Below are 27,178 nucleotides of genomic sequence, written 5' to 3'. Positions count from 1 at the left end.
AGCTTATGTGGTTAAACAAACTTTACTCTCCACACAATGTATATCGACATTGTGATGAATACAGTGACCACTGCTCAGGGAATGTGAGAGTTGAGGTGATTTGCCTGAAGTATACCACAGAGTAATATTGCTAAGAAAGGCATAAAAATGTATTATAAGGGAACATGATCTGAAAAGTGTTTTCCTGAGTAAAAGGAGTCACCTTATCCAGAAAGTATATAGTTGACTGGGACTTTTTCTCCTATAGGTTTAACATAAATAATATAAGAGACAAGGTGCATGCCCCTACGTGAACATAGGGTCACAAAGGGTGCCCAGAGGATGAGAAGTTCTGAACTACAGCATGTTTCTTTAATGTGTTAATAGGACAAGTCTCTATCTGTTAGTACATCCAACACTTCCCGTATCTATATGTGGTAGCCAATCTGGGGTTCTAACACATTCTACATGCCAGACTAACCTAAAAAAGGATACGTCGAAAGTCTATTTTCTGAGTTGTCTCTTGGGATTTTGATTTCATATCAGAAGGGACATGGTATTTTTCTCCATGAAACAAAAAAAAATGGACCATGAAATCTGAAATTTCATACATAAGCACAGTGATATTTGAGGTAGAAATAGAGTTAAGGCATATTTGGAATATTGTTATTGTACCTTTTGAGTTAGACTCATTTTAGATAGTAATTGTTTCTGAGACATAAATCAGAGTAAAACATGCTTTTGGCCTCTATCAGATTAAAAGGGAATAAGAGGGGTGCGTTTATGAATAAAAATCTTCCCAATGCCGGAAGCACTTCAAAAAAATATAAAACACCACACAAATATAAAGGAAACATTTGTTCACTAGAAATATGGTAATGTACTGTTCTTGCTATGTTTTTCATGTTATTGAGTCCTTAGCCTTGTCTTCATATCTAGTCTTCCACTATATTACCCCTTTATAATGACCCTCTACTACCAAGGTATGTGCACTGAAGAAAATAGTCACTGACTTTAAGAATGTTAATAGCTGCTTTTATTTTATCTGGGATGATTGAAAATTCTCTATAGTTGTAACTGAGCGAAAGAAACATTATTTTCCCACCCCTCATGGTGTTCATTCCCTTTATGAAACGAGGTGAAATAAGTAATGGATTTTTGTAAAACATATACCATGGAAATGTCTTATCCTAAAGCTGGTGTTAAGAATCTCCTGATGTAAGATTGTCTAGGAAAGATATGAAAGAGAAACTAAACAAAACAAAACCCCAATTTCCCAGAATGTTTCCTACATATAATTTAGAAAGACTTTTTATGTCATAGTAAGAACAAAAGTAAAAAGGGCTAACTTAAGAACTCGGTGGTTTATTTTTATCTGTTCTATTTCTAGAAAGCAGGTAGCATATTTGCTTTCAATATATGTGCCAAGAAGTTCATTCCTTAAAATTACAGTCAGTTTTGAGTAGGGATGTGTAGTTTCTGCATTTTCAGAGTAGCTCTGCCATGTTATAATTTGGACATACATATATGTACATTTGATATCCCATGGTTTCTCCATCTGTTCATGTTTTCCCCAAATTGATAACTTTGATTTTCAGCAGAGGGGAGAAGAGACACAATGATTTCTATTTGGGGTGAACGTTTCATCTCAGTACTTCGGCGACAGGATTTATGTCTATACAAACACATCCAAACCATAGTCGTCAATATAGATTTGTGATTATTCACCATAGAAAATGTTCCTCTATTGAAGACAAGAATGTCTTTTTTTCTTGCCGTATAGCATACTGGGAATATTTTTCTTTGAAGAAATCACACACTGAGATGCTTCTTGTGCTAAAATGCCTAAAAGCGCTTGCAGTGAGCCGAGATCGCGCCACTGCACTCCAGCCTGGGTGACAGAGCCAGATTCCGTCTCAAAAAAAAAAAAAAAAAAAAAAAAAAAAAATGCCGAAAAGCAGCATGTGGTTCTCTCACCCCCTTTTATATGGACTATATCCAGATCAACAAAAGGGTTAAATTTTTCCTTTGATACTTTTTGAGTATAACTCATGGACAAAAGGTTTAACAACAATCAAAATATCCCAAATAGATATTTAAAAATCTTTCTAGAATTAATGAAGAAAAGCAATGTGACAATTTTCTGGGAACAGTTTCCAGAAACTAAAGTTTACAGGTTTTATGACCCAGTCATTTATTTGAAGCATTTTAATTTTATAAGAATTATGTAAGGTTGATGCTAAGATTTGAAAAGATATGGAAGGAAATAATACCATGCCGACTTGTTTGATTTTAAATAAAATCAGGTAGCATTTCTTCACTTTTGTCATATACTCTCTGGTATTAAAATTGTGTTCTTGGCTGGGCGCGGTGGCTCACGCCTGTAATCCCAGCAGTTTGGAAGAATAAGGCGGATGGATCACTTGAGGTCAGGAGTTAGAGACCAGCTTGGCAAACATGCTGTAACCCCCGTCTCTACTAAAAATATAAAAATTAGCCGGAAATTGCTTGAACCCGGGAGGCGGATGTTGCAGTGAGCCGAGATCGCGCTACTGCACTCCAGCCTGGGCAACAGAGCGAGACTTCGTCTCAAAAAAAAAAAAAAATTGTGTTCTTGTCCTATCTCTACAGTTGCACTTCAATATCGCCAACTGCAGCTTAGTTACTTTTTTTTTTTTTTTTTTTTTTTTTTTTTTTTTGTCCTTGCAGCGGTGTCTTCACAAAGAAAAGTCCTCAATATAATTCTGGTAAATTGTGCAGATTATGGAGGCATCAAAGTGCATGCCATGATCAGGGAAGAGCGGGTAGCAGAAGAAATGTCAAAAATATGAGGTGCATGGCATGGTAGGAGATAGAATGAACAAGTAGAACTGGTTAAGATTGCAAAGTTCCTTGAAAAATATAAAAATTGAAGCTTTCTTCTACGTGCAATGAGGAAAGACTCAGAAGCTTTTCTGTCAGGCTTCACTGGATCAGACCTGTGTTTTAGGGGTATTATGGGTACGGGGCAGAAAATTGGTTGAACAAATGAAAATGGAAAGTAAGGCAACCTGTTAGTAGTGGAACAGGTAACTGGTGATTAAGACTGGAAAAAGGAAATGGCAACGGGACAAATGTGAGGGGTATTTTGGAGGTATTATCAACCTAAGTTAGCTGTTGGCTTGGATGTGACTGAGGAGAGGAAAGTGTGGCTGACTTTAGGATGCTTCCTGAAGTTAAGTACATGCATGCCCATACCCAATACATACTTGGCAGGTGGTTTACTAGTGATATTCTCTCTCTCTGTCTCTCTGACACACACACACACACACACACACACACACACACACACACACCCCTAATTATTATAGTAAACACTGAAGTTTTATATTTTTCTCAATTTTATGTGCTTTTCTTTTTTTTTAACCTGATATTATATACTCAGAAATTTTCTTCACTAGAAAAAGAAAGTTGTTTTTTTTTGTTTTGTTTTTTTCTTTTTCTTTTTTTTTTTTTTAATTAAACATACTTGCAGTTCAACTCCTTGGGCAGGGTGCTTTTTACAGTAATAGCAACTAGGGGAGAACCTTGGTCATCCTACATTTCTAGCCCCCTATACCCCATCCCTCACCATAACCATTGACCTTCTCCACATTGCCTTACCCACAGTAGGAGTTTGAGAAATATTTAATTTATCTTGTTTGAACTCATGGTAAACTCCATTATCGATAATGCTTTATCAAATACAGTGGTTCATAAATGATACCACATTACCAATATTCAAAAAATGTTAGTACAGTAAAATGCACAAAACTAAAACTTTAGTAAATATGACTACTTCATTGCTTTGGGTTAATCAAAAAAAATCAATTACACCACAATGGTGTGAATAGAAATGACAATATAAAAGGTCTGGTTTATCCAGCACAGATAATGAGCTATACCATGAAGAACGTAGGATGTTATTGTGCTAAAAATATTTTAGGATCCTTGATGATGTTAATGAAACTAGTAGCCCCTGCTGACAACAAGCGCTTCAAAAAATATCAGAAGATGTGTTATTGCAATGCAGAAACAACTTTATTTATAAGTATTTCACTTAATACAGATTACACACACTGTATGCACTGAAATTACATCAAATACAACCAGGTGTTAGTATCTACATGTATTCCAGTTGAAAGATGCTCTATAATTAGTCATTCTAACATATTCATACAAAAACCTGTTCATTCTTTTTTTAAGATTACAGCTCCAAAGTAGAAAGCAAAAACAATATTTTAAAAGTGACTGTTATGAATCCTTTTGTATTTTAAATCTTCATAATTTTAATGTTACACTGCTTTTCTTCAATGCTGTTCTTAGTACTAACTCGACTGAAAATCAGAAATGTTAATAAACTGTATACATTACCCAATCTGAAAATTGGATGTATCCTCATAATCATATTCCTATAATTTATGCCAGTCCACAGTCCTCACTGAGCTGTTTACAAAAATGTTTGTTTGTTTATACATAAGTAGGCATGTATGCATGTATAAAATTATGGTAAATCCACACCACAGCCATTTGATGAAGAAATAAATTAAATCCATAAAGTTAAAGACATATGAAACAGCAAATCCGACATTGGACAGAAGACTAACAGAGAACTACTTATTTCTTTCTATTTTCATAGTTATTAAAATTAAGTAATGTAACAATGCAAAATAAAGAGGATTGTTTTAATGGACTTTTATTTGGATACATTTTAGTTACAACAACTGGGCAGAAGTTGGCTATTATGGAATGCCAATTTATCTTTATTTGTGTGTGTGTGCAAGAGAAGCAGAATCTGTACTAGTACTTAGATAACAAAAATCAATTTAATTTTTTATATGTACTTTAACATTACTGGATCTGTGATCATTTGGGAAACAGACAAATAATTTGATTAAAAGAAAAAAAAACATGAGGACATATATAGAATGTACTGGATATGACAAGGATTTTATAAATGAAAGATTATATATGGGATGATATAAGGGATACTGGATGATTATAGTTTAGAAACGAGGCATAATGGTGTAAAAGGGGACAGTAACATTGTAAATGTAGATGCAAAATCTTTTAACAAGCTTTCTTTAGTTTGAAGTTTATATTACTTTTTTTCTGCTAGAAATTTGACAAACATAAATATGCACGCATATATGCAAACATATCTGTGCTTACACATACACTAACCCATTTTAAAACCAATACATTAGAACTGCTTAAACATCAAATTAATAAGACATTTCCTCTAGACACACAATTAGGTATATTAACTTCTAGACACTTATCTTTCAGTTCAGGCACCTAAAAAGATTTAATTGTACCTTCCCTCTCATTTCTATAATTTGTGTGCCTTTTGAAATAAATAAGTGTATGTCTTTATACACAACTAAAATGTATCAATGTAAAATTGAATTGCAGCACTGTGTGGAATTCTGTTGTTAACTGTTACCAATTATTCTAGATTCAGATAATGACAACTTTATATAGCATGTAAAACTCTTTTTCTATCGAAAATGAAACTATTTACAATATCATTCTGTATTACTAAATTCTGTATCTTTATGTAGTCAAATAATTTTGTCAGGTCAGCAAAATATCCCTATATGTAGTAAAAAATTCGATTTTGCCTCCAGATGTTTTGGTATCATGTAAACACAGCCATGATATCAATCTGGAAGATAACTCAGCAGTTTCTCTTGGATAATTAAATTTGTGTAAAAAAAAGTAATTATTTGGCCGGGTGCGCTGGCTCATGCCTGTAATCCCGGCACTTTGGGAGGCTGAGGCGGGTGGATCACCTGAGGTCAGGAGTTTGAAACCAGCCTGGCCAACATGGCGAAACCATGTCTCTACTAAAAATACAAAAATTAGCCGAATGTGGTGGCGTGTGCCTATAATCCCTCAGGAGGCTACTCAGGAGGCTGAGTCAGGAGAATCTCTTGAACCTAGGAGGCAGAGGTTGCAGTGAGCTGAGATCAGGCTACTGCACTCCAGCCTGAGAGACAGAGCAAGACTATGTCTTAAAAAACAAAACAAAACAGAAAAGTAATTATTTAATCTGAGCATCATAAATGATGTGTATCATTTTCTGCAAAAAATACACTCTATTCATAGTTTTGAATAACAAGAGATGAAATAAATAAAAATAATAATAAAATATAATCTCTCATTTAAGAGGTCATAAACTAGTTTTGAGAGTGCATGAAATTCCATTTTTGTGTATTTGTTCCATCCTTGAATATGAGACTATTTCTGTGTTTACGTGTCAAAAGAGCCAGTAAATTTTAAAAAATGATTTTAGTTACTTCAAGTTTGTGTCACTCAACAACTATTCAAGCTGCATGCTTGAATTACTGAAAATATTTTTGGATAACATAACAGTTGTTTATGATCAATTCTCTTTAGTTATAATATATCATTGAAATGGTGCTCTGCATTGATTGTGTAATTGAGGTTAGAACTGATGTATAATAAGTAAATAGATCTTAAAGTTTATTTTACAGATTTCTGTAAATAACATTTTTCTTTTGAGTTCCATATTTGGTTTACTTTTCACTACTACTGAATAGTCAAAGCGGTATTACTTACACTTTTCTCTAATTGACTAATGAAAGTATTATTGTATCTAATGTTCTTCTAAGTTTTAAGATAAAAAGAATGAAAATGTTTTTATTTATTTTTAAATTTTTTTTTGAGTTGGAATCTCACTCTGTCACCCAGGCTGGAGTGCAGTGGCCTGATGGAGGTTCACTGCAACCTCCCCCACAAACCCCCGCCACTCAATCGATTCTCCCATTTCAGCCTCACAAGTAGCTGAGACCACAGATATGCACCACCAAACCCGGCTAAGTTTTTGCATTTTTGATAGAGACAGGGTTTCACCATGTTGCCCAGGCTGGTCTGAAACTCCTGAGCTCAAGCGATCCACCCGCCTCAGCCTCCCAAAGCGCTGGGATTACAGGCACGAGTCATGGCGCCCGGCCACTGAAAATTTTTTAAAAAGTCAACTGTATTCAAAAGATAGTAACATTTTATGAAGTAAATCAATATATAATTGATACATATAAAGTTCTAGGATAAGGGATAAAGTACAAATATTTCTAGAAAATCTATTAGAATAGTTCATTTTCATTATTATGTCAATTTGACTATCTGAAATCTAATGAAATGTGATTTGTGAGTTTTTTCACTTGACAAAAAAAGTTTTATTATTAACTGGATATACTTGTGTATGTATGGATAATTAAATATAATTAACCATTTCAAAAGGAACAATTAAAACAATTTCGGTTGTGAATATCTAGAATATGGGAAAATTTAAAGAGTTGGTTCTGAAAATTCTGGGAAATAATTATGGAACTAGGTTGTTCTAAGGGAAATTTTGGAAAACATTTAGATGTTATTTTTTTCAAAGTATGAAAGCTTTTTCATCAAGACTTGATATTTTTACTGAGGGGAGTTTAGTCTTATGGTGGAGATATGTAATATGCCTCTGTACTACACTATCAACTAATTAAGCTATGTTTTTACATAAATTTGTTCAATCATACATCTATAAAAATAAACAATATGTTTAATAAATAAATCAGTCTTCAATACATGTAAAAAGTCCTGGATGTATAGTTTATAATTATAAAACAATAAGCACAATTCTATAATTTTAAAATGCACCACTTCAAAAAGTTATATAGCCTTCAAATAGAATTACTGTTATAAAGAACTCACTGCTATAGCTTGAAATAAAAACAAATAATTTAAAAATTCTTCACCTAAAACCCTTATACAATTTCTAGATTTTTCTACAACAAATGTGTATCACATGTACAATAAAAATAGAAACCTATGGCTACTCTAGAACTTTAAAAGTCTACTCCTAATTCTAAATACATTAAACCAAAGATGTCACGTATGAACACCCATGATGTATGAAAAAATGCACTGTAGTTCTTTCTAAAAATACTAATTATATTCAAGAAATATAGCTTTGTATTATGACAAAACCTTTGAATATTCTAGAAAGCTAAGTCATATTTAAAATAAACACAAGCTAAGCTTCATAAAAGCCAAGAAAACAAGTCTATTACACAAAAGCACCTACAAGAAGCATTTATGGAATGTGGCTTAGATTTATATAAGATTACTCAAGGTCTGCTTGTCCCGTAGTGCTTGTTACACTCGGGCTGCACATCACATCTAGCTAGACACACAATTACAACATGGAATTGAACAGTGAGGAGTGCAGGTGACAAAACAGCAAAATGATGCAGTTAGTATTTCATGGTGAAATGACAAGGTTAGTAAATATTGATTGAATATAAACTCAATTTCTAAAAATTATTCTAAAGTATATATTTTTTGTTTGTTTTTGTTTTTTGGTTTTTTTTTTTGTTTTGTTTTGTTTTTTTGTTTTTTTTTTGTTTTTTTTTTTGTTTTTTTTTTTTTGAGACAGAGTCTTGCTCTGTCACCCAGGTTGGAGTGCAGTGGCAGATCTCGGCTCACTGCAAGCTCCACCTCCCGGGTTCACGCCATTCTCCTGCCTCAGCCTCCCGAGTAGCTGGGACTACAGGCGCCCGCCACCACGCCCGGCTAATTTTCTGTATTTTAAGTAGAGACGGGTTTTTATCGTGTTAGCCAGGATGGTCTTGATCTCCTGACCTCGTGATCTGCCCGCCTCGGCCTCCCAAAGTGCTGGGATTACAGGCGTGAGCCACCGTGCCCGGCCAAGTATATACACATTTTCATTCATAATGTGGACAGGGTGATCAACAGAGAAAACAGACTCATACATACAAGATTAATTAATGAATGAGATTAAAATTGTTTTATATTTTTTACATTTAAATCATTGAAAATAAAAAAGTCAGAAATATAATAGCTTACATATCATATCATTAAAAATAAACTTGCATAATTAAAATAAAATGAGAATATATTTCAGTATTTTTTGTTCAATTAATGCACTATAGATTTTGATCAAATAAAATAATATTTCTTTGATTGCTTGCAGGGGAGAAAGTATACAGTACACTGTAGCTCATCAATGAAGCTACTTATAATTTAATGGACAAAGTTCACTAAAAGTTCCTTTTATTTATCTATGACGACTAGTCTTAAGATTTTCTATCTTTCTGTCTTTTTCTATTCATGACTAGAATAAGAACCAGAGAGACTATCAAGAATATTTCATTGAGAATATTCCACTAGTCCATTAATGACAACACAAAAGGTTGGATGATATCTGAGACCTTGTAAGGCAAACGTAATAATAATGACAACTAAAGTAAAGGTGCGACCAGGTCAACAGATAAGAAGGAATCGAGTAAGGAAATAAATATTTTTGTCCTCTGGCCTTTGTAAAAAACTAGTTTCAATGCCTTCCATGTTGTTCTCAAATAGAGATAATATTCTCTTAAACAAAAGCAAAGGATCGATCAAGAATAGTTACTAGTCAAAAGTAGAATTCATTTTCATCTACAGCCCAAATTTAAATACTGTTAAATCTCAGTACTATCATTGGCTTATATGGGTAAATATTTTAGCCCAAAGCAGAAGTCAGTTTAGAATTTCCTTTCTCAGAGACGCTGCATTCTAAGAGATGGAGTCACAGCTTTAAAAATAAAGTTTCTATTTTCATCTTCTTCAAATACAGCACCCATAAAACCATTGAGGAATGCTTTTAAAGAGATTCTGGATAATTATTTCAAGGAATTTTCATCTTCATATATACAAAGGAATGATTAGGACCTTTACTCATTACAGTTATGAAGGAAAGGTTCACTGAAATGGAAGAAAAACAAGGTATTCACCCTTAGTTCAGAATGTGCAGAAAAGGAAAGGGAAGGCCAGTCTAGTCATGACACAAGCAATAAAAATGCAAATGCATTTATATAATAATTACATACACAAATGATCTGAAGCCATGACAGCTTATTATGGGACATTTCAAGTTCTGATTCACTTTTCTGGGCTTCATCATTTTATTCAAAATTAAATTGAGACTGTAGATTTTGGAAACCTCCACTCTCGGTATATCTTGCTAACTGCAGGGCACTGATTTTAGGAATATATTAAGTTGGCTCAATTCTTACATTCCTTGGAATGATTTGAACTAAACTGAAATATTTATCAAGAATAAAAGGGGAGGAACTGCAAACTTGTTCTATGTGAATAACTTGTACAAATGTGTATTTTAATTTCAAGCAATTTTTCTACAACAGTTGTTTATAAGTATGTAATATAATATTGTAACTCACATGATATCTCTCATAAGCAGTAAAAGTAGTTACACTCACAGTCATTATAATCAACCAAGTAATGTTTAAACAAGCAGATAGCATGTACATTCAAGGAACCTGACATATTGGAAATACAAGGGATTCTGTATGGAGTTAATGGGAACACTAAATTTTAACAGAAACTTGTTTAAAATATTACCTCTATGTTAAATATCCAAGAAATACACTAATTTGAAATGCTGAATAGAGCATAAACCTTCTCCAAATACATTTACATCAAAGAACACTTCAAATAATACACTAACTTTAATGTACATACAAAATAGACCAAATCCTATTCACACTTTTAAAGGTAAAATGATACATAATTAACATTTGAATGAAAATTCAGGAAGCATATGTTATGTAGTCATTATAAGTGTCCTTTGTACTCCCTTTTTATCCCAATAAATCATGATTTTTAAAAATTCTGTTAGTACTGTAAGTCATAAATAGTTTAAGAATATAGCATAAAATTGGAACATGTCATTCTTTCCTCAATAAAATGTAATGTACACAAAATATGAGGCATTTACTCATTTGTGTAGGAAATGACTTAGTTGACTTACTGGGAAAAGTGAATTCATTTTAAAGGAAAAATTACCTAAAGCAATGATGTATATTTAGTAATTTAATGCTAGAGAAATAAAACAGACTTATTTAAATAAGTTACTCTAGCAACCTAACATTTTTTTTAGGTAGTTTCAAAGCTGAGATAAAATCTTTTTGAAATCTCCTATCTCAATCCTTGTTTCTACCCTCATATGACTGGAATTATGTTTTGTAATATAAGAAATATCAATATACTTTTTTTCAAAATATCAGGGAGTATAAAGAACTTTACATTCTCCTTTTGACAGATGAAAATAGAAAGGACCTCCTTGAAAATATTTATAGAAGAAGAAAACATTATTACAACAAAAATAACTTTTTTTCTCTTCTTTTTTTTTTCTTTTTTTCTTTTTTTTTTTTTTTTTGGAGACGGAGTCTCGTTCTGTCACCCAGGCTGGAGTGCAATGGCGCGATCTCCACTCACTGCAACTTCCGCCTCCCGGGTTCAAGCGATTCTCCTGCCTCAGCCTCCCGAGTAGCTGGGATTACAGGCGCCCATCACCACGCCCGGCTAATTTTTGTATTTTTTTAGTAGAGACAGGGTTTCGCCATGTTGGCCAGTCTGGTCTTGAACTCCTGACCTCTGGTGATCCGCCTGCCTCGGCCTCCCAAAGTGCTGGGATTACAGGTGTGAGCCACTACACCCAGCCAAAAATAACTTTTTAATAATTAAAAAGAGTGGAACAGCATGATTACAATCAACATAAAAACCTAGTAAAATTATTTTCTATCATTCAACTTTTTTTTTTTTTTTTTTTTTTTTTTGAGACAGAGTCTTGCTCTGTCACCCAGGCTGGAGTGCAGTGGTGCGATCTCGGCTCACTGCACCCTCCGCCTCCCAGGTTCAAGTAATTCTCCTGCCTCAGCCTCCAGAGTAGCTGGGACTACAGGCGCCTGCCACCACGCCCGGCTAATTTTTTGCATTTTTAGTAGAGACGGGGTTTCACCATGTTAGCCAGGATGGTCTCGATCTCCTGACCTCATGATCCATCCGCCTCGGCCTCCCAAAGTGCTGGGATTACAGGCGTGAGCCACCGCGCCCGGCCCATTCAACTTTTAAGCAGAGTGGTGGGTAATAAAAATTATTTTCTCAGCAATATTATGTTAGTGAATATTTTCAAAACACTGAACCAGAGTGTTTTGGTTTTGTCTTTTGTTTGTTTGGGGTCTTAAAAAAAGTCTCTTGCCCTGGATACCTTTCAGAGAGTAGCTTGGATAGTTCAGCTCACTTCCAAACTTCCGGAGATAATGTTTTAATTATTCAACAATCAGACAGGGCAAGTAATTGCATGTTTCATCACTGATATATTAACCATAAGTGTATACCCCAAGACAGCCTTATATTACATCACAGCTGTTGATTCAGAGCAAACAGAGAAACAGCATGAGAGTACTCTGTTATTGCACTGCACTGTCTCTTCCATAAATTTTAAATTTCCATTGCCAGATTACAGTAAAGAAACCACAAGGTTCACTAGGACATCGTTTTTAACATGATTTTTTGTTTTGTTTGCTTTTATAATGGGAAATCTAGATTACAAAATTAATGATCTTAGCCTAATTTTGAAATCACAATCATTGAAATTTTTTGGAAGGGGAATGGAATTTTGTTGTTCCTAGAAAGTTATATCTCACTGCAGATTTCAATAGGTGATGTCCTGGAATCAGTCTAGGACAAGAAAAATAACACGTTATCAAAATCAGATGGTTGTGTTCTAGGAGTTTCATTTGCCAAGCATGCTTCATGGTTAAAATTCACATTACCAAAATATAAATGCAGAGTCAAAGTTACTGAATTTTACAATAGCGAATACTAATCCTATTCCAAGCTAACTCAGACTGCAATTATCATTTCAAATCCATGTATCATATCTACAGGATGGTTTCATGCATGAATTAGAACTGTCTAAAGTTTTCACCATTCATTTCACCTCATTTCTGAAACTGAAAGATTATTCCAACTCAAATCACAGAAATGTGTAAGGTTTTTTGTTTGTTTTTTAGTTTTTTTGGAAAATGATGTACCCCAAATATTTGTCTTAGCCAGTGACTAGAAGACCTTCAAAAATTTCTACTTTCATTTTTATTCTCCTATTTTTAAAAAATGTATAGTCTTCACAATATTTATTGGGTGAACTGTATTAACCAAGACTTGATTTTGGCAGTTTATCTCTTTTATATGATATTGATCAAAACTGATTTTAAAATAATTATTTATACTTATGGTATCTCTAGCGTCATAACAACCAATTGCTATCTGCTTGCTTTGAAAGGTGTTAATAGAAGATAATGTGTAGCCTCATCCTCTCAAATTTCATGTTTTTAAAATTTCTACTACAATATATGCAAAAATGCCTTCCATAATACATGTAGAAACTTATGCCAAAGAAGAGCATTATATTCCCCAGGTATAGATGGCTTTATGCGATATATGTACTCCTATCTAATAAATGTTCCATATATTTTCAGAATATCCAAGTCAGAAAAACAACCTATAGAATCATCAAGGAGAATGAGAAATTATGAGAACTAGAAAGTATTTGATTCCCTTTTTGAAACATAAAATTTCAGATGAATTCCCTTGTCTCTTATAGTCTACTAGAACATTTTATTTTCCACTTTCCTGTTTCTATTCAGATGAGTAATGAACTAAATGTAAATATTCCCCAAACCCTCATTTTGAAAATGCATTTCTCACTGTTTCAAATAAATTGGAATATTTCTGCCTTCTGCTAACAGTAATATTTTATTCTACTTTAAGTATTTCCTTAAGGAACAATGAATTTGTATTGTATTGGCTATCACTTCTCCCATTTTGTATGATATTTCTTTAAAAAGAAGACACTGTATTTGAATTTTTAAATACATAATTTCTTTTTCAGTGCTCACTTATTTTGTTAGCATTCTGCAACATCAGTGAACACCCTAACATTAAACACAAATTGAAGAGCATATAGAAAAGGTAAAGAACATTGCAAATGCAGCACAAAATGTAAAGATTCAAATTATTTTTAGTATCATATTAGTCTGCCTAAGTTCACCAATTCATGTCTTGAAGATATTTAGTAATGAATATGAAACAACTGTGAACCAATGACAAAACATATAATTTATTTTTGAAGCTGTGAAATAAATAAGTCATCTGCTAATTCAATGATTCCCAGATAGTCCTTTCAGTTAATAAAAACCTAATAACAACCAATAACTGATTCTCATTAGCATTTACTTTTTTGTATTTAGCTTAATTCTTATGTTTCGGAAAATGTCTCTTATTTATATAATATAGAATGCATCATGGAAAATGGTTTATTATTTTTATTGACTTTTTAGGATTACAAAATATTTTTAAAAAACAAAAAGGAGAGGATATTTGAAAAATACTTCAATTTTTTGTTCTTCATCCATGCCCTCCTTACTATGTGCTCAGAAACTCAAGTAAAATTAGTCTATCTCATAAAATATCTCTGTGCCTTCAAAAAGCACTGAAACCAGAACTTGCTCTATTAATTAACTTCAATCTATTAAAAATGATGATCTACATATGTAATTCACAAACCCACTCTTTGTATACTTCTTAAGGAAAGTCATAAATTAAACCCAGGAAAAAGTGTTATTATACTGAAACCACGTAGTGTTATTCATAAAAGATACTTTTATGTTGAGAAATGTATGCAATAAGCAGAATAGCAATAAGAACTGGAAAATGAGAGTGCCCTTTTTAATGGTTAAATATAAACAAAAACACACTCTGTGGAGATGTTCGACATCTATTACATTTGTTGCCCATCCCAGATCCACTAACTATGTAAAATATGGGATTCATCTGAACTGTAGAAATAACGACTGCAGTGTAAATTCATTTAAAGTCTAACAGAAGCTCTCTATACAAACACTAAGGTTCTAGTCTACCTTTTGAAACAGCATTTAATTTGTGTACCTATTGTAACAAAAACGCACCCACATCTGAATTAGTACCTTACGTTCACTAATGACCTCCATTCTTAAATCCATTTCCAAAGCTATGGTAAATTATTTGCATTGCTATCTTGAATGTAGTAGACTTCTTTAATATCCCAAACATTTGGTGAAAGAAAATCAGTTTTGATTTTCACATTGCTACCATTTTGTTAAGCCTGAATAGGTGTTCAAAAGACTTTATTCCCTGAAACTAAGATGAATACTTTTTTAAGAGTTAACACAGACAAAATAATAAACTCAACATGTAGCATGACTTCAAGAGAAAAAAAAGTGGGTAAATTCCATTGCTTGTCTTTTTAAAAGGAATAATTATATTTAAATCATTTAATATTTATGAGTTTCTGGATAAATTTGTATTCATTTCTCCATGGAACGCTGATAAAAGGCACTGGATAAACTCTTGCTTTCATAAATGTATTGGGTTTTAAGTTATTGTGCACAGATTTCTTGGGTCTTAACATGCTCACATTTTTATTTGTGCCCATGAGAGAAACCAAACATTTTATTTTCCAAAAGTGATTATCTTTGAAGAATGTCTTCTGAAGGGATCAACATACCTTGCATAAATATGCAAATATTTAAATAGCTATCTAAAGTAGAGACCTCATATATATTTCATTCTCTGGCTTAAAGATGAGAATGAGTAGGCTTTCATTTTTCTAATCCCATTCTTGTTACATTGTGTGACTGTAGATTTGATGCACCAAAATAATTTTGAGTTCCTAATCTGAAAATGACCCTTTTCTTTATGAGAACCTGAAGGTCTGGTAGAGTGTGGAGGGAATATCTTGGTGCTGAATTTCTGTGAACAGCCACAGATTTTCCCAAGTGAAGCTAGGATTCTCAACATCATTAGTATTTAGAGCTATTTATCAGATTCTGAAAAGCTTTACTGTGATGTATCTAGCCCAGACTATTCTGATCCTCATGCACACAATGGTACTGAGGACAGTGCTACAACCCTTTGTGTTGAAGTTTTTTCAACGTATTCTCTAGCAAGAATTGTCATACTGCCATCTACAGACAAAACTGCCCCTACTATAATTATCATTCTGCATCCAATTTTCCTAAATCAGTAGTTATTTTGTTCTCATCTTCTACCAAACTTAAATGAATCCATATATCTATTTGGATACATCTGTAGAATATAATTGTTTTGATCCCTCTTTGAAGTCAATAGATTTTGTAAAGTTCTACATCAACTGAAAATAATAATACAAAATAGTTAGAAAGTTGTGTTAGAAACTTGGATTACCTACCGGTCTGGCGTGTACAGACACAGGTGCCTCGAAGGTTGTCACTGGATAGCCACTGTCAGAAACGCTGTAGGGATCTGAACTGCTTGAGGAACACTTGGAGATAGAATCACAGGCCACAAAGGTGTTATCAAGAGGCAGTTCTTGGATGATGTGGTGCTTCGAATTCAGGGGAGTTTCAGGCTGAATCTGGAAGGCAGGCTGTGGAGAGGCAGATTTGTAGTGTCGGGCCAAATCAGGGCTGTCGGGCTTGAAAGTAGTAGGTGTAGTTACCCAATTGTACTTGCCCATGGTTTGCTCTTCTAGATCAATAGGAAGTTCTAGTGTGATGCTGTTTCCATCATCGTCAACATCATCTGCCTTAGTTTCTTCAATAGTGACAAAGTTAAGCAGCAGGTTCTTAGGGGGATGCTTCTTCTTCTTTTTCTTTTTCTTCATCATTATCATCTGCCTGTTTTCTGGGTTTGGGGTAGCCCATTCAGAATTCTGCTTGTTTTTCTGAGCAGCCTTAAGGTGTGGTGCCTGGCGACATCTTACTACAGCAGTGATGGAAATAACTACAACGACAGTTATGGTGCCAGCAACAACTGCAACCAGGATCTTGACATAGTCAATAGTTGGTGAGGATGCATCAGCTATCTCAGTATTTGGGGTCACTGGTGCTTCAGTGCTTTTGTGTAGCAGTTCATTAATCAGTGTAGCATTGGTCACTGACTCATTCACAAACAGATTGACAGTTATAACACTGAAGAGAGAATCAGGTTGTCCTAAGTCATTAGCTTTGACCAACACTCTGTGTAAACCAAGGTCTGTAACATCACATTTCTCCTTCATTATTATGTTGCCTGTTGTTTCGTTGATTTCAAACAGATCTCTTGTGTTTTCTCCTACAATGCTATAACGAACCTCTGCATTCATGCCAGTGTCATTGTCAACAGCAATTACCTGAAAGACCACTGTGCCTGGATCAGTGGATGGTAGAACCAATTCATAAGAGTAGTTGGAAGGAGGGACAATGAAAACTGGTTTGTTGTCATTGACATCAACCACATTTATGGTTACTTTGGCACTTGAAGAACGTGATACTCTACCACCATCCTCAGCCTTTACATAGAAAGTGTAAGATTCTTGTTTTTCTCTATCAAATGAAATATTTGGTCGGATGACACCAGTTTTTGAATCAATGGTGAAGCCATCATTCTCGTCTAAAATGGAGAGAGTAACTGCAGAATTCTCTCCATAATCAGGATCAGTTACAGTGATTAGTCCCACTGTACCATGTTTTGGAAGGTTTTCTGGGACATAGAAGTTGTATTCATTGTGAGTGAAAGCTGGGCTGTTGTCATTCTGATCAATAACACTTACAAAGACTGTGACATTGCTGGTTAAGGGTGGCACCCCGTTATCTTTTGCCAGAACTGTGAAGAAATACTTTTCCTCTTTTTCTCTATCTAGTTTCTTCAATACGGTCAGCATGCCTGTACGACGATCCAGGCTGAACTCAGGTGGAGCATCAGGGCCTAGCAGGAAATTGATCTCAGCATTAGGCCCAGTGTCTGCATCTGTTGCACTTACTTTCGTCAATTGGATGCCAGGAGAGTTATTCTCAGGAATAGAAACGGTTACTAAAGACTGGGTGAAAACTGGAGCATTGTCATTTTCATCTTTCACTTTGATGAAGAGCATTGCTGACTGATTCAAAGGAGGTTTGCCAGCATCTGCAGCCAGTAATTTAATGGCATATTCTTTTGTGGACTCGTAGTCAAGATATGCTGCTGTCTCCAGGAGGAACTGATTACTGAATACTGGCCTTAATCTGAAAGGGATTTCATGATCTGTGAAACATGTCACCCTGCCATTATGGTCCGCATCCTTATCCGTCACAGTTATGAGAGCAATTTTGGTGTTGAGTGGAACATTTTCTGAAAGAACAACTGTGTCATTGATTGGATTGACGATGTATCTTATGTCAATGGATGGGACATTATCATTGACATCTGTAACATTTACCAGCACCATTGCTCTTGCTGGAACCAATCCACCATCACTTGCCAAAACCAGTAACTTGTGGTTTGGTGTTTCTTCCCTATCCAGTGGTTCTTTGATTGTGATAAGTCCAGTGGTGGAGTTGAGGTGAAATAATCTTTTGGCAATGTTGGAGACTAGATTGCTGAAAGAGAAGTGGATCCTGGCATTTTCACCTATGTCAGCATCTGTGGCATGGAGCTGTGTCACTGAAGTGCCTACGGGAGCATTTTCTGGTATACTGACTTCAATCTCCGTTTCCTTAAATACTGGGTGGTTGTCATTTGTATCAGTAACACTTACTTGCAAAATAGCAGTACTGGATCTTTGAGGAAAGCCACCATCTTCAACCTTTACTTTCATCACGTAGGTATCTTTCTCTTCCCTATCTAACTCCTTTTGAACTATCAGTTGTGGCATCTTTTCTCCTTCTGGTGTTTCAATGACATCGAGGCCAAAAATGTTTTGACCCTGGAAAACATGCAGTGAAACAGAATTAACTTATGTTCATATAAATTAATATATTAGTATTAATACGAATAATAAAATATAATTTAACTTATGTTAACTTATCTAATGAGAACAATTTTTAGTTTCTTGAAGCCACATAAAAGAGTGGGATCAGTTCAGAAATAGGTGCCAGAAGACTTGAGTTCTAAATCTCAACTCTGCCTCTAACAAATGTGACTACAAGCAAGTTACTTTACTTTTCTTGATATTTGCAAAATTAGAGAACTGTGCTAGAAGATGTTCTGGGAAAGGGAGGCTTCAGATTGTAGCATTTTATGATAATAAAGGTAACTCATTTATGTGAGCTATTTAAGTTTTTTAAAATTATGTGAACTATTTCAGTTTTTTAAAATAAATTATTTTTTATTTCATTTTTCCGTAAGTTATTGGGGTTCAGGTGGTATTTGGTTACATGAGTAAATTCTTTAGTGGTGATTTGTGAGATTTTGGTGCCCCCATCACTGGAGCAATTTACACTGCACCATATTTGCAGTCTTTTATTCCTTGTCACCTTCCCTCTCTTCCCCCCATGTCCCCAATGTCCATCGTATCATTCTTATGCCTTTGCGCCCTCATAACTTAGCTCCCATATATCAGTGAGAACATACAATGTTTGGTTTTCGAACTATTTAGGTTTTCAAAAGAAAAAAGTACATAGAATTTTAAAAAGAATCGTCACTAAATTTTCGCAAGATAAATGAAGCTGTAAGTGAATTATCCAAGATTATTCCAAATGAATTAAAATATTTTTTACTGTAGATTTCAGTTGTCTAAGATGCTTTTTCAGTACCAAAGTAAGCACCAAAATAAAAATATTCTTCCAAGACAACATCATAAGTATCATATATAATAAATACAGCTAAAACCTTTAGCAGATGGAAAAAAATACACAAACTCTGGTTAAAATATAAACTTGTACAAAATACACAGAATTTCAATATTTCCCATAGGAACACACAATTAAAATGAAATTATCTCACAGATTAACAACGCAATGCTATTTTCTTACTTTTTTTTTTTTTTTTTACCATGCAAGCACAATGAACTAAAATTCACAGATCAAAACCTCAAATTGAAAAAGATAGCTTGGGATAGGACCTATTTTCAATTCATGCCCACGAAGTCACAGTATGGGAACATTTAAAAAAAAAAAATCCCCTTGGCCAGGCGCGGTGGCTCACGCTTGTAATTCCAGCACTTTGGGAGGCCGAGGAGGGTGGATCATGAGGTCAGGAGATACAGACCATCCTGACTAACACGGTGAAACCCCGTCTCTACTAAAAAAATACAAAAAAAAAAAATTAGCCGGGCATGGTGGCGGGTACCTGTGGTCCCAGCTGCTCAGGAGGCTGAGGCTGAGGCAGGAGAATGCCATGAACCCAGGAGGCAGAGCTTGCAGTGAGCCGAGATCGCGCCACTGCACTCCAGCCTAGGCGACAGAGTGAGACTCTCTCTCAAAAAAAAAAAAAAAAAAAAAAAATCCCCTCTCTGAACTACAGTAAGATGATCCTTACACACAAATGTAGTGATCTTGCCAGCTCACTGAGGAGAAATGAGAGAGGAGGATTCCTGTCCAGTGTTACTTGCAGCATTATGACAGAGATGAATGAGATAGAAAGGTACTGGAGGGTATGAAGAAAACATCGGAGGAGGACTTTAAGATTCCTATTCATGGGTGAGATATATATATACATGTGCACATATATATATGTATATACACACATATGTACAGCTAAATAATTTTTAATTCTCTATTACATTTTTAACATAAATGTTGTGGACACGTGGCATGGATTGGCTACTGATCTCTCATTTATGCGCTGTGTCATAAAAGAACAGGATAAGATCTGAGGTTATAGTTTTGTCATACCACTGTCTAAAACAAGATCCTAAAAATTAGAACCTAATAAATAATACCAGGTTTTCAGAGACTGCTAGAATATATGATCAGTTTATACATTTCAATCACATTATCTTTAAAAAATTTACCTGTCTTATAATTGCCTATATATAGTCTTATACAATATACAAATGCATCTAATTTTTTCCTCTTATGAATTACTTGAAGATATTTCTGCAAACTTTCAGATTTTGGGGGGGTGCTGAGATTCATTTATACTTTTATTCAACTGCAGTGCCATAATATATCTTTGTGGAGGAATAAAATGTTTATTACAAAATTTAAGACGGCATTTCAGAAATATTAATTAAAATCATTAGCTTGTTCCAACGTGTTTTTAAAATAAATTCACGTGAGCTAACCAAAATGTATTGGTTATTTTGTTTTTAATTCATACAATAAATGTGAGCATTCTATTACTATTTTACTCAGAGCAACAATCAACCTGGCTTTTCCTTGATTATATAGTAAGAAAAATATTTCCATGTTATATGTATTTACAGTTGAAAATTAGCAAGCAAAATCTATTATTTCATATACTGCATATTTTAAGAAAAAATAGAATTTCATGACAACAACATTGAATGTAAGTAAATACCATAACATACTATTATAATTTGATCTAAACAAACTTAGTGATTTATGATAATTTAATTTTTGTAATGATATTCCAAAAGGTTTTTAGGAAGGTTCAAATCCAAAATGTCTATTTATGGGTAGAAAAAAATAGTTTCTAAATTGTCCTTCATAAAATCCATGGCACTTAGTACTATTCTTTTAATCCTTCACATTCCAATACTGAGTGGCTAATATGGTCAGAGCATTCTCCTAGATGCCAGGGTTATGGTGGTGAATAAACATATTTTACTAATGTGATAAAAGGTAAGTTCTAGCTAAGGTGAAAGAAAAATTAATAACTATGGATTTAATGATGATATTGATACTAATGGATTTACATTAAGAGAATAATTACATTTTTCATAAGAGCTATATCGGGAAATTATAAGTTATTATTAGATGTTGCATAAACAGAAACAAAGATAGTATAGCATAAAAAGAGCAGGTAAAATGTTCCAAAGTTCTTAAGTTTCGGAGCCAATTATCCAATTTATGAATACAATACATCTGGGAAAGCGAATTGTGTCAGTTTTAATTTTAAAATTTATGTATTTATGTTTGTGCATTTCTTGTTTATATATTTAGTTTTTAGTTTTATGTGTTTGTCTGAATTTTGAGTTGGCCTTTGCTTTACAAAGCAAATTAAGGCAAGCTTGTGTCAGATGAAAAATCCAAGATCAGCATACTCACTGTCTTTTAATTACTTCATGTGAAATGGCAATAATCTTAAAAATATATTTTTCTAATTCTCAAGGTGATAATGAAATGTACATATTAGTTAATGGATAATGTCACCATTGCTCTTCTGTCTTCCACAACTACTCTGTTCAATATGATGGTAATTAGCCCCAACGGAGCATTTAAATTTAGATTTAAATTAAATGAATTAGATTAATTTAAAAAATCAGTTCCTACTTGCACTAGCCATATTTTAAGTTCTCAACAGCTCCATGTGGCCAGTAGCTACTATGCTGGACACTGAAGATGTAGAACATTTTCATTATTGCACAAATTCTATTGAACTGTACTATCTTAAGACATCATATTTTTCTTTAAAAAAAATCTATGATTATCCAGGTGATTGCATGCATAACCCCCATTTTTCCAGATTTTTTAGAGTTCTACAAAGACATGCTGAGCAAACATATTTAAACTCAATATTGTCCACAGAATTTGAACAGAAGTTGCCCATAGGTTAAGACATAGATAATTTTCAACAAAATTTTGGTGAGACATCTAAGTTGATGTCAAAGTGTAGTGCCAACATGAGCTTCCTATTATTACTGAATGATGATTCCAGGGCTGTTTTCTGTTCAATCTCCGTCAGGAATAAAGAATGACTAACACATGAATCCAACGTCAGTCCTACCCCAAATGTAGTTAGTTCAACTGAGCTCACATCCACATGAGCAATTAAAACATGGAAGCCCTTTGCCATATGTTTGACCATGACAAGAGGACAATGAGAAAAATGAAAAAGAAGATAAGATGTATGGCTCCTTAATTCATCATCTCCCTATCTTTAGCATAGACACATACTTATATACAAAAAAGTTAAAAGTTTGGGAGAATTGACCTGCACTATCCTGAATTCCAAATCCACTTAAAATTATTTATTTTTGTGTATAGGGGCAAACTCTCTGTGTGTATATCTCTAGGTAATTTACGTAAACCTTCATATACTAAAGAATGTGAGTGTAGGGTAATATGGCATGAAGCTTTGTTTAAATGTATAATCTCTAAAGATATAGCACCTGGCATATGTGAACACATTCAGAAAACATTTGTTAGATAAATAAATGCATTAATTAAAGTAGTGGTTCTTATTCTAAAAGATAAAAGAAGAAGAGCAGAATTTGATTGTTCTTAATTCTTAGTCTGTATAGGCACAGGAATACTCTATAACTGTTGACTTGTTTTTTTTTTTATTTTAATAAAACTGTCCAGAAAACAATTTCAAAATTATTTCCTGAAACAACTACTTCTTTTCTGTTCAAAAATGTAATAAAAGCCAAAGTGTCAATTGCTAGTAAAATTTTACAACCTAGTTGTAAAACTTGATTTTCAGAATAAATTATGACAAATACTAAGTGTTGTATGTAGCCAGTACATTATTGAAAAAATACAAAATCCTACATCTGTAATACATGGATACGTGTGATCAACAAAGAAAACAAAAATCAGGGAAGAAAATAATATACATGAACTGTAAGCAAGAATCATTTACACATGATATGTTGATTTTTGGATTCTGATATCTGAAATGGCATTGATCTCTAGTATACAAAAGTGCCAATTGAGGTTGAGGTCATGAAAAATTTATGGACTTTCTAATAACCTCATCCTAATAACCTTCATTTGTGAGTGATATTTCTTCCTAAATTCAAAAATAAGCTTTAGGATTGCAAACCTAAGGCAAAACCTGCTGAAATAAGCAAGATAAAGCCCTTCTGAGACTTTATTTCTTTGTGAAGATTTGTAAAATCAAAAAAAAAAAAAAAAAAAAAAAAAAAAAAGAAAGTTGATGTAGGATGTGCAACTTGCAAGAGAAGTATTTTTTTTTCTTTTAAAAAATTGATAAAGGATATTCATTGCCAAATAAAGAGCCATATATTTTGCCTATTGTCCTGGGAAAGAATTAATGAGACAACTGTAGAAAACATTTTTGACATATGCATGTGCAAGACACCACTTCATTGCCTATTGGAAGGCAATAAATAACACAGCACTTTTAGAGCTATAAATCTGGTACAGTTGCCCAGAAAATGCATACAGTGCCAGTAAGTACTAAAAATAGTTCCAAAGAGATCTAGTTCTAAAACTGATTAAAAGCCATTTACTCTTTAGATCGAGGAATGCTGGTGGAAAGACTAAAAATTTATTTCTGACTTTCACCACTGCTTGATTTATCAATGACTAATCTGATATTTAAATTTTTTGGTCACTTTTCTCTTAATATTACTGATACTTCTTTGGGCCACAGGAATGCAAGAACATAGATTCAAATAGATAACACTACAATAAAATGGCTATTCTAGAAAACATTAAGGAAATACTTTAATACATATTAAATATTATCAATACAGATATAATAGGTATTATCATAAATTCACTTTCATTCCACTAAAAATTTCTTGGTTTGCTATAGGCTGTCTAAAACTATTAGGGGGAATAGCAACTGTTGCTTATATATTCAATACGGTGGTGCCACTTAGAGTCTATGCACTACTTCTAGAACATTTATTTCAGAATTCATTTGTAGCCTTGTCAAGGGAAATACAATAAAAAATAGATTACAATAAAATGTTCCAAGCCGTTAGTCACATATCTGCCAATAACCCTAAGGTCACCAAGTCCCTCGCTACTTTAAGGTCATACTAAGGGAAGGAGAGTGATGTGTAAGAAAACATGATCTCTCTTTGAGTAAGAAAACACCATCTCTCTTTGGGTAGGAAAACACTATCTCTCATTGGAAGAAATAAGTTTACATTAAAATATTAATAATAGTATTGTTAATTTTGATAAAGCCACATACAAGGCTTTACATGTATTTTTTTTTCCACTAGGACTTAGCAAAACCTATTTTGTAGAACAGTACTATTCATAGCATGTGGTTCTCTTTTTTTAATGTCAGTACAAAGAATAGAAATTTATGCTATTGATTTATTTTCCTCTATTTTGTCAGATTTCAAAATTAAGAACAGTCTTTGTTTTTCCCTTTTGACAAAAGAGTAGGCACTCAGGAAGGTTCTGGAAAATGATAGAATTTTTGTACTAAGTTCTGTTTTAATGTGTACTTCCCCCAACTTTGTTTTTATAAAAAATATATAATAAATACCATTTCATTTTTTCTGGCCTTGTGTCCACTATCACTACTCTGGTTCCTCCATCAGAGGGAACAATCAAATGATTGTATTATGTTATTTGGAATATGTACTCAGATCAAAATGTCTTGAAGTGTTAATTTAAATTCACAATGTTTTAAGCTGGAACAAAGGAGATTTAATTGAAGATATTAGGGTTGTTATATCCATGAGAACAGTGAAGCAAATCTATTTTTCAGGTCTCCATTTTTTTTAGTCTATTCTTCCCTTGATTTTGAAAAGTCAGCTTTTGGTTTTCAGAAGTAAAGGAAAATCTTAAACATATGACTTAATGTGAAGTATGGAAATGAAACACAAGACATAATCTGATTAATTCTGTAAACATCCTAGCAGGAACCAATCATTTTTTACTAGCATGCATAATAATTCAGAATTCTCTTTTTTACGTGTTTCATTTGCTTGTGCTCACACGTGCACTTGTATTCTCTGTCTCGCTCTTTGACTCTATCTCTGCCTCACTTCAGTTTCTAAAACCTGCAATGGCTAAGCATGCCTTATACTATAGCAAAACTCTTTAATATTTTGCAAATGTTTAAAATACAAATTGGCCTTGACCCAGAGATTTCATTTATTTGAAAATATTTCCTTTTAAAGACTGTATTTCAAACATGTAATTTTAATCACTAAATGCTTTTAATTGGGAAGATATGCAATACAAATGAAATGCCACTCCTAATTGTTGCTAATCAGCCCTTTTTAGCAGCTGCTCTCTTGTGCTTAAGTTAGATGAGCTGTATTCATAACAAAAATATAGTATATTCAACCACTGAATACTAGTACTAGAACAGACTTCAGATATCATCTAGCCTTACTTCTCCTCTTATGAAAAGGACACTAAGACACAGTAACATTAGGTGACTTGCCCGTGATCACACGGTTTATTGCAGAGCCAGATTTGAAAGTCAAGTCTCTTAGTTTTTAGTTCAATGATTTTTTCACTGAAACATGGTTACTTCTCAAAAGGGAAGTCCTTTTGATGCTGGCAAGAACTCTGTACTCGGGAGAGTTCTCAGTATGAGAAACTCATCAGGTAATTACTGCCCAAAAAGAGCAAAAGCAAAACAAAAACTACTGTGTTTTCTGATCCCAGAATATTAAGCTACTGATAAAAAGATTTCTTCCCTGCGCCCTTCAAAACTACCACCCCTAAAAGTAATGTTTATTGAAAAAAGAAACCAAAGAAATACCATCTAAAATTTTAAGAGTACATAAATAAATACAATTTTAACTTGCCAATTTAAGAATATGAATAAATATTAAGAGTGTTATTATTTCTATGTATAAATTGAGTCAGATTCTCAAAATAAAATTCACCATTACTATTCTTCAATAGCGGGTATAAAGTATTTTACATTTCTTAGAAGATTTTCTTAAAAATTTCTTGTAAAAAGGTCCTTTAAGAACATTCTAAGAAAAGTCCAAAAGCTTTTTATTTTGCAGGTATACTTTATCTGAACTATTGTTTTAAAGAAGCAGGGTAACGATCTAAGGGTAAATTTTAATGAAAATTCGTGATTAGGTTAAACTTTAAAAAAATCAGTAATCAAAAATGAAAATATGATCTTTCACTAATAGACACTGCTGTAAACCTAACTGATTGCTTATTAATGTCAGGAAAATAATAAAACTAGAGTTGCCTCTGGTTCATTGTATGTCAGAGAAAACCTCAGGTAAAGGAAGTCAGTACATAATACAACTTCAAGAAGGGAAAATAGTGTCAAAAATTTAAGGTCATATGAAGGTATTTTACCTTTTAAGTCTCAGGGCTTCTTGAGTGCTTCTAACTCTGATTGGTTCTACCTTCTAAATTGCTAAAAGATCTCAACCAATTTCTTTTGGATCTACTATCATCACAGTCCAGAAATCTCCTTTTCTCCAAAAGAAGATTTCAGTTTCTATATCACATGAGAAGGCCATTTCTTATGTGTCCCATGGCCTCTGACTACTGATTAAATGGATGCCATAATAAAGATGGTGGCAAATTTTGGTGAGAGAAGTTTGATAAATGACAAATTTGTCCATGGATCACATTCTTTTGGAAATGGGTAAGCACTGTAAGAACAGTTCATATCTTTTGCTCTTTAATGCAAATAGAGTTTCAAATTGGCAGTAACTAGTCAGAGATGG

The 27,178-nt window shown here is 33.6% G+C and overlaps 1 protein-coding gene across 11 annotated transcripts in view; it reads right to left on the bottom strand.

Annotated features, from left to right (window-relative positions):
- PCDH11X (protocadherin 11 X-linked) overlaps window positions 1–27,178 on the bottom strand; it is an 800,164-nt gene that overhangs the window by 696,199 nt on the left and 76,787 nt on the right. For 8 of the 11 annotated variants that reach the window (XM_045383951.2, XM_065538520.1, XM_045383952.2 and 5 more), the window contains one exon: window positions 16,118–18,610. In XM_045383951.2, the coding sequence (XP_045239886.2) occupies window positions 16,118–18,610 (2,493 nt within the window). Of the gene's footprint in view, window positions 1–12,448; window positions 12,550–16,117; window positions 18,611–27,178 lie in introns of those variants that run through there. The other 3 variants (XM_074028912.1, XM_074028911.1, XM_074028913.1) reach the window with 1 other exon arrangement.

This window comes from Macaca fascicularis, chromosome X, assembly GCF_037993035.2.
Source record: "Macaca fascicularis isolate 582-1 chromosome X, T2T-MFA8v1.1".
Lineage (NCBI taxonomy): Eukaryota > Metazoa > Chordata > Mammalia > Primates > Cercopithecidae > Macaca > Macaca fascicularis.
This window is presented reverse-complemented; position numbering and strand designations above follow the sequence as displayed.